The sequence below is a fragment of the Halichoeres trimaculatus genome, unplaced genomic scaffold (assembly GCF_033239565.1).
Source record: "Halichoeres trimaculatus isolate MK-OKI-2021-1 unplaced genomic scaffold, fHalTri1.1 fHalTri1_scaffold_3, whole genome shotgun sequence".
Lineage (NCBI taxonomy): Eukaryota > Metazoa > Chordata > Actinopteri > Labriformes > Labridae > Halichoeres > Halichoeres trimaculatus.
In genome coordinates this window covers 39,707,393-39,716,974 of record NW_027437181.1, presented here as the reverse complement: position 1 = coordinate 39,716,974, position 9,582 = coordinate 39,707,393, and the positions used below count along the sequence as shown (strand labels likewise).

Below are 9,582 nucleotides of genomic sequence, written 5' to 3'. Positions count from 1 at the left end.
TTAAGTCTTGCTAAATTAAAGCAGTTTAATCAGGTTGAAGCAACACAGTCAACATTAATTAACCTTACTTGGTCTGTTTTGATAGAATTTAGGTAGCATGATAAAATCATTTTCATCCAACACATTATTATTCTTTTGAGAGTGGTTTGTTTTGATGAATGTGGATGGCATGACAAAATCATGTTCATCCAATTAATTAATTTTTTTGAGTGCATGAAGAAATATCAGCCAGACACGCTGATATCCGAGCCAAGACAGTAGTGTCTTCAGGTGGAAAGGACAGGAAAAGCTGAGTGTCATCAGCATAGTAGTGTAAGGAGAAGCCATGAGAGTCAAGACAGTCAAAAGAGAAACCTGCCAAAATACTCAAAGATGTTCCAATTTTACACAATAATTAGGAACAAGTTTGAGGGTGTGGTTAATACTTATAGTGGTTTTATTTGCAGATTCCAGCTGGATCTAACATTGAAAAAATGCAATCTGTCAGTATAGTCACTGCAGAGACTATCATTAGCATGGCTACATAAACATTTAAGTTTACCTTTCTAAGGTACATCTAACTATTTGAATAAGGGAGAGTTTTTTTTTTTTGCCTAGTCAGAGGCATATTGTGTTACACCTGCAGTGCGCCTGTGGTACCTCTTAGAGAGACTGCTAAAGTGCAAAGACTGGCTGCTGACAACCAGAGGGATTTATCAAGAGCTGGAATTGATTTTGATCTGCCAACATGGGGTAATTATCACCGTTTGAACTTAATTTATTGTTTTATGGCTTAATAATGGTTCAACTGTGTAATAAGAGTGATAAAGTGTGATTTTAAGTCGTGATTTCAGTCAAAGAAGTTTGATATGAATAATGGAAAAAATAATTAATGAAACTTAAGACACAGTACTTCACTACTAGTTTTTGAAGTATTGACCATAAGACAGAGAAAAGTTGCTAAGTTAACTTTTCTGTTTTGTCACTGCAGATACATCACCACTTTTAAGGCCTTGTTCCTCCTGGGAGTTTGCCTTATAGCTGTTTATCTCTACATAGACTCAATTGACAAAATCTTCTATCCTGGTGTAAGACTGGGACACAAACCACCACCTGGCCAAATCATCTCTCGTGCCGTCCCCTCATACAACTGTACACAAAACAAGTCTGTTGAAAGCACTGAAGGCTTCAGCTCATTTCCTGACGTTATGAAAGACTTTCTCTACTACAGGCACTGCAGACATTTCCCCATGCTCCTGGATCTTCCTGACAAATGTGGAGGAACTGATCTATCCTCTGATGTCTTCCTTCTTCTCGTCATCAAGTCCGCCCCCAGTAACCATGTCCACAGAGAACTACTGCGCAAGACTTGGGCTAATGAGAGGCAACAGAACGGTGTGTGGATCAGACGGGTCTTTATCACAGGAACCAGGGGCTCTGATTTTGAGAAAGAAAGACTGAACAAGGTTCTTGAGCTGGAGCATAGTCAGTACAAAGACATCCTTCAATGGCACTTCATTGACACATTTCAAAATCTCACCTTGAAGCAGGTGCTCTTCTTTGAATGGATGGAAAGAAACTGCCCTAAAGCTCGCTTCCTGTTCAATGGGGATGATGACGTCTTTGTGAACACAAACAATGTTGTGACATATCTTCAAAGTCTGGAAGACAATGATGGAAGCAAGCACCTCTTTGCTGGCCATTCGATGTTGAAGATTTCACCCATCAGAACACCATGGAGCAAGTACTTTCTCCCAGTTCAGGTGTACAAGCCAGCAGCATACCCCCCCTATTGCAGCGGTGGAGGTATCATTCTCAGTGGTTACACTGCTTCAGTCATTTATAACATGTCTCAGTCCATCATCCTTCTTCCCATCGATGATGCTTACTTAGGGATGTGCCTGGCCAAAGCAGGACTTGGTATTCAGTCACATCAGGGAGTAAAGTCATTCGGAATGGATGTTCCCTCCAAACATGTCAATGCACATGACCCGTGCTTTTATAAAGAACTTCTCATGGTTCACAGATTCCTTGCAGAGAGACTGTACTATATGTGGCACAGTGTAAATGACCCCAATCTTAAATGCTTTGGTAATATCAAATACTGACCATCAGCTGACAGAGCTTATTGGCGGCAAAATTAAACTGCTCTATCAATCACATGTGGTGTAATTAATTCAACAGAAAGGGTCTTATTCTCGAAACATGATGAACATAACGATGCACTTATTGTAAGTGATGTAATTCTTGCAAACAGTGCAGTTGTTAGTGGTGTTTCCTTACGCAAGAGGGTTCCTGGGTGCCTTTTTCTGAGGAGTTTCTATGTTCTCCCTGTGTGTTTGTGGGATATCTCTAAACAATCTGGCTTCCTCCAACAGTCAAAGAAACATGCCCTCCAGGTTATTTTACATCTCTAAATTACGTATATTAAGTATGTGTGTGTGTGTGGATGTTTTTCTGTCACTGCTAGAATAAACTGCTGCTTACGTCAAATGTGCGATTGAATAAGGACACTGCCAGCCAGATGGTATCACAAAGACAGCTGGTCCATGCCATGAAGAGCACAGAAGAACATGCCATGCCGTTTGGAGCACAAACAGCCTGTGCCACTGCTTCACATCTTGATGTACAGCAGGGTCTCGTATCCACTGCACCCCCTCCTCACTCACGGCTAAAAAAACGCAGTCACAGAAAAAATTGCCTTGTTAAAACCATTTTCTTAAATCATTTAAAAGAAGTTTTTTTAAGTTTGGTTATAGATAATATTTAATTGAAAAGTATGAAAAACTTGAGGTTGAGTTTGTCTAAATTTTGAGTTTGATTTATATTAGGTGATAATTTGAAATGAATCAAATTACTTAGCAGTTCGAAGTTTACAGATAAGGATCCTGGGAAATTTGCGACATTACGCAAATATGGTACCACCATTCAGGAGCATATGCAGATATTCCAGTTGTGGCTTTCTGACATATTTCTACATTTACACACCAATACACTCCAAAAAATGATATGTTGGATAAACATGATTTTATGATGCCACCTATATTCCATTAAAACAAACCAAGTTAAGTCAATTAATGTTGACTGTGTTGTTTCAACATGAGTAAATTGCTTTCACTTAACAAGACCTACATTTTTTAAACCAACTAAGTGTAAATTTGTTGTCTGAACAAAGAAATAACTTGTTGAATGAACGTAATAAAATTGTTAAGAGAATTTCTACCTAATTAGATTGCTTTCATTTAGCAAGACCCCAATTTGTTAAACTAACTTATTGTAAATGTGTTGTGTGAACATAAAGTATTAGCGTTACTATTATTTATTTGCCATGTGTGGGTCCAACTTAATTTGAAAGGTTGTTTTAACATATCCATTAAGGTGAAAAATTTGGACCGTGAGTGAGGAGGGTACACAGACCAGTATGTTTCTTTTTTATTTTTTTTCCCTTGTCCTGTTCAGCGTCACGACAACAGAATTATGGTCTGGCTGCCGTATTGTGCAGAACACATTTGTTTTTCCAAAGGGAGCCGTTAGTGTATAAGGCTCCCCTTGAGTGTTAAAATTGTACTCTTTATTAGTGTTTTTTTTATATATATATATTTTATACATAAATACACATACATATATATACATACATACACATACGTATATATGCACATATATATACATACGCATACATGTATCCATACAGTTTCCCTCCCGTATATTGCCAAGTTGGAAGATTACTGCTCAACCAGAACAAGGTGATATCAGGAAAGAAACAGTGATAAAGGGAAAGAGTGTAGAGAAGAGACTAGACAGAGGGGGAGAGAGAGACAACAAAACAACAGTAGAGAGCAACCACAACAACTGAACAAATGACTACAGACAGGAGAAACAAACAACCAGCTACTGAGCCTGAAAAGAGACAGTATCCGGAGGTCCTTGACATCATAATCACAAGAAGCACCTGTGGAGAGATGAACTGGAGAAATCATGAGTAGCAGTGAGCACAACAACGACAATTGTGTTGTATGTTGCTATGGACAAAAGCAACGTAGGTTGTCTGTGCACCTCTGCATGGAACAGCTGTGTAATCTTGAAACACTTCAGTTTGAAATTGGCCAACAAAGCATTGCCCTTCAATGCATTCTGTTTTTTTTTGTTTTTTTTTTACATAAAAGAATCTGTAAAAATCATTGGGTACATGGGCAGGGTTATATGGGTCATGGTAGTTCAGCTCAGATAGCCAGTCTGTGCCCATCAAGTACCATCTCAATGCACAGTAGGGTCTCATATACACTAACTTCTCTCCTCACTCATGGTTTCAATGAGCTGTCACAACAAAAAACACTTTATTAATCTTTTCCAATTATACAAACAAAAGTTTGCAAAGTAATGTCCAGATGCAGCCCTGGCAACAGCAAGTGGATTGTTAGCTCATCAGGAATTCGCTCCCTTCAAGATGATGCCCACATAAGCCAGGTTATCATCTGGCTCTGCTCTCTGATGAATAGTGCCTATAACCAATTAGGTCGAGTTAACATAAAGCAGTCTTGTAGTTTTAATGATTTTGCACATCATGTGATAACATGATTTGGAAATTCTTTCCATAATTTTATTGCGTTCGTTCAACAAAATATTTCTTTGACACAGCAGGTTACTTCTGCATTAATTCAAGAAATTATCTCTTTGTTCAGTCAACAAGTTATTTCTATGTTTGCACAACATATTTACACTTAGTTGGTTTAAAAAAATTAGTTCTTACTGATTGAAAGCAATTTAACCATGTTGAATCAGCACAGTCAACATTAATTGACTGAACTTATTTTATTTTAATGAATTATAGGTGGCATGATAGAATTATGTTCATCCAACAAATGGGCACACGTTTAACCACTAAACATGACTAAACATGAAATAAAGCAACATGTTTTACTTATGTTGGTTGAACAAACACCCATGTTGACTTTTTTGAGTGAAGGCAGTTAATTCAATCACATTAATTTCCTGTTTTTATTTGTACTGTCAGGACACTGGAAACACACAGAACACACCCACTGAAAGTGCCTCAAAGCCATTCTTTCAGAGTGTTGAACAGTAAAAAAGATGAGACCAAGATGATGAGTCAGGGTGGCCAGGCACCTGACACACAGTGGTGACGGACAGGGACATGAACAGTGATGTAAAACAAAGAGAAGGGTCCAAAAGACAAATTGTGAGACCAAAAAGACTGATAGAAGAGATGTATAAAAAAAAATAGTTGAAAAGTTACATTTATGATACAGGCTGTGGTATCACTTGTCTGAAATGCAATTTCCATTGAGAAGAATATCAGTTTTGTTAGAAAAAGAGAGATTTATTGATAAGTACTGTTAAGTACAGTGTTGTCACTAGGGCAGTGGTGATTGCTCTAAGATTACAAAGGAAGCTCAGCTTCCCCTAAAATGTCCCCAAAAAAGTGTTGATATGTTCTGCTGTGTGTACATTTCATTGACAAAATATGCGCTAGAATTCCTTCATCTTTTGTTCAGAATCAGCTCCTATCACAGGTAACTGGCTCCACCTCCTTCTCATTCATCCCCGCAGCGTCTCAGCACTTTAACCATAGACCGGGCTTTAACACAATCAGACTGTCTTCTGACTTCAGCTGGGAAGCGTAGAGTGGGTTGTTCCACTGTGGAAACTGGACGATCATTGGATAAACGCTGGGCTTTGTCCCGCCCTCGGACGCTCAGCGTCTCTTGGGGTCTATGAGGCAGTGGGCTGGCCTGGACGCTGGGCTTCTGCATGATGATTGGATGATCTGTCTGAGGCCGGATCCTTTTGATTGGCAGTGAAATGAGCCAGTCAGCGATCTTGAAGTATAACTCTCCACCAGAGCATCTTCTGAGTTCTACATTTACTTGTTTTGGACTGATTCAGAGGCTTTATAAATCCCCAGTGAGTTTACTTTTCTTAAAAACAACAAGCGTTGTGTTAAAAGATTCTCTCTCTTTTCAACAATAAGCAGCTACAGCTACAGCTGTGGAGCTTCTCCCCCTGTCACTCACACTTACAGCCTGTCGTAGTCTCACGTAGCAGCTCCAGCTGCTAACAAGCTGGCATGAAGGGTAGAATTTACGTTTAAATAAATAAACAAATTTATGATGTAGGCCAGAAAAAAATGAACCCCCCCACCCCCCCTTGACTGACCAGCAGCCGCCACTGCTGTAAACAGAGCCATTAATCCTATCTTATTTTAAACAGTTATCCTCCAAGTGCAGAAAACCTTGCTCTGGCCAAGTGGATTATCTCTACATTCTTATCCTTGAGGGTCCAAATTGATGTAAAATAGAATAGAATAGAATAGAATACAATAGAAAGCCTTTATTGTCATTAGGTGACTTGCACACAATGAAATTAGGAGCACTGCTCTGTCTGGTGCTACAAAATGATACAAATAAACATCAGTTTATACATTATAGTGCAAGAAAAAGATAAAACAAGAAGATAAACATACTGTGTAATAAAAATACAAAAACAATGTTTGACATAAAGATAAATGGTACGCACAGTTTTACATGTACCATAATATTCTCATTAGAAAAATATTGAATGCTAATCTAAAACTGAGAAAGATGCATCCCACTGAATATCCATCAGCAGCCTAATTCTTTAACAGAAACACAGATTGATCTCTTCATACTTAATGCTTTAGATCAGTGTTTCTCAATCCTGGTCCTGGGGACCCCCTGCCCTGTATGTTTTTCATGTTCCCGACTCCAGCACACCTGATTCAAATGATCAGCTCGTCATCAAGCTCTGCTCCAGCCTGATAACGAGCCATTCATTTGAATCAGGTGTGTTGGAGTGGGGTGACATCCAAAACATGCAGGGCAGGGGTCCCCAGGACCAGGATTGAGAAACACTGGTTTAGAGCACTGATGGCTCTGGGGAAGAAGCTGTCTCTGAGTTTGTTTGTTTTGGTTTTGTGTAACCTGTAGCACCAGCCTGAGGGCAAAAGGTTGAATAAATTGTGATTGGGGTGGGATGTGTCCTTGGCAATGTCCTAGCCTTGCTTAGGTACCGGGAACTAGCTCTATTGTCCAGGGAGGGTATGGAGCAACCAGTGATCTACTGGGCTGCATTGAACACTCTCTCTATAGTTCTCCTGTCCACTGCAGTGCACCCAGCGTACCACACAGTGATACCGTACCCCAAGATGCTCTCCACGCTCTGTAAAAGTCTACAAGCAGTCTTTCCTCCAGGTTGTTTCTCCTGAGAACCCTCAAGGAATGGGGTCTCTGCTGTGCCTTCTTTACCACTGCATTGGTATTAGCAGACCAGGAGAAAAGGATTTGTATGTAACATTTAATGCCAAAACAGCCATATTTCCTTCACTCTGAGAGGCACTACACTATACCATGCTTGCTGTGAAATTATTTGATTGACTAGGTTGCCTGAAATTTGTTGACTGTAAAACGTGTATTGTTTCATCATTTCATTATCTGCTTTGATATTATCTTGTGGTGTTAGAGTCTAAACTTTTATTAAATTTAAAACAAAACAACACTGTCAACATTTTCTTTTCAACAATATTTGTAGCATTTTTATGGTCACATTCTGGATTCTTGGAAATGAGACTCCATAACATCCAGCAGAAGCTGGAAGCAGGTCAGTGGCGTTACACAAAGTGCAAGATCAGCAATGACACAGAGTCAAGAGCTGAACAAGGCCACGAGGAAACCAGTACAAGTGAATAAATCAGAAGTCATACACCAGCCGTAGATCTTGGATAATGAATGGCTCCCCAACAATGACTGAGATCTTCAATGAATATCCCCGCTTCTTGGATATGCCAAGTCTGGTATGTTTCTCATTGCAGCTTGAACAGTAGTTATAAGGGCCTTTATTAATACAAAATACTTGTCAATGTAAGTAACACTTGTAAAAAAATGATTATTTGGCAATGAAATTTAAATCTTGGCAATGTCATCTTTATGTTACCTGGATATGGAGTTTGGCCAAATGACAGAAAGACGGACCGCGCTGAAAGCTTTAAGCTTAAATATTAAAGCTGTTGCTGCCAGAGAGAGAGGTGATATTGCATCCTTAACTGGGGGGATTGAACACCAAAATGATAGTATGTGTGTCTGTGATTGAAAAGTTTTCATACACATTTCCCTGTATTTCTGTCAGTATAGATATAAAGAGCCAACATGTAAACTGGCAGGTGGGTGGAGGACTAAACACTGTAGCTTTAAATTGGTCCTTTAAAAGTTATTGTGCAATTATAAACATATTTAAGGTCATGTGAAAGAGTAACTAGATTTTTTTTTTTATAGTTTCTTAAATGTGCAACTTCTATTCCAAAAAAAGCTGTAACACTGTCAAATTTTAAAAAAACACAATGCAATGATTTTCAACTCTCATAAACAAATATTTTGTTCCCAAGACAACATAAACAATGTATAAGACATTTAAACTGAGATATTTTACTATTTGATGGAAAGAATGAACTCATTTCATCCCTTTTATTTTCCTATCATTTTATTTTCAGATTAAAAGTGCTACACAATGTTGGTCATTCTTACACATCTTCTGCCACCAATAGCAGGGAGTCGTTGCAGCCTCAAGTCTGCTATAACTTTCCTGCTAGATTTTGTGCGCCATAAAAGTTATGAACAGAATCTGTGACAAAGGGCAGCCCTGGTGGAGTCCAACCCTCACTGGAAACAAGTCCGACTTACTGCCAGCAATGTGGACCAAGCTCTGGCACCGGTCGTATGGGAACGGACGGCTCGTAACAAGCAGCCCGGCAACCCATACTCCCGGAGAACCCCCCACAGGACTCCCCGAGGGACATAGTCGAATGCCTTCTCCAAGTCCACAAAACACATGTGGACAGGTTGGGCAAACTCCCATGCACTCTCGAGGACCCTGCTGAGGGTATAGAGCTGGTCCACAGTTCCACGGCCAGGACGATCTGTCAAGTCACTAATGAGCAAATTAGACAAAGCTCAAAAGTTGTTTAAAGATGTAGACACATCTTTTGAAATGAACAAATACTTCTCAGAGAAATTTGATCTTGAGAAACCAAAAGAGATATTTCTGGGCTACAGAGTGGACACTGCAAGAAAATGGGGACAAATTAAACAAGTCCTGGCAGACATGTGCCAATATATTTCAGTTCATGAAACAATAACATTTTTATTCAGTAATGACCACATGCAGGAGGTTTACCTGCAGAGAAAGAAGCAGACTGAAGGCAAACTATACGACTACTGTGATGGCACTCTGTTCTCCTCTCACCCATTGTTAGATAGATGTCCTCATAGCCTCCAAATACAGCTGTACTTTGATGATTTGGAGACAACAAACCCATTGGGCATTAAAACAAAAAATCGTTAAGTGGGTGCTGTTTACTTTGCTTTAAAAACCTGTCCCCAGAATGTAATTAATCTCTTAAAAATATTCACTTGTGTCTTCTGTTTAATTCAGTGGACAGAGAAGTGTATGGGTTTGCTAAAATTTTGCTGGAAGACCCCAGAAAGCTTTTCAGCAAACAAGATTGGTCACTTCTATATGGTTGACAAAATAACAGCACAGTCTGTTTTTGATGAAGGTAAACTGGAGAATTGC

At 39.3% G+C, this 9,582-nt stretch overlaps 1 protein-coding gene across 1 annotated transcript; it reads left to right on the top strand.

Annotated features, from left to right (window-relative positions):
* Positions 1-1,187: 1,187 nt before the first annotated feature.
* On the top strand, positions 1,188-2,087 carry LOC141787382 (N-acetyllactosaminide beta-1,3-N-acetylglucosaminyltransferase 3-like). The gene has a single exon (XM_074665673.1). The coding sequence runs from the start codon at positions 1,188-1,190 to the stop codon at positions 2,085-2,087; it is 900 nt and encodes a 299-aa protein (XP_074521774.1).
* The last annotated feature ends 7,495 nt before the right edge of the window (positions 2,088-9,582 follow it).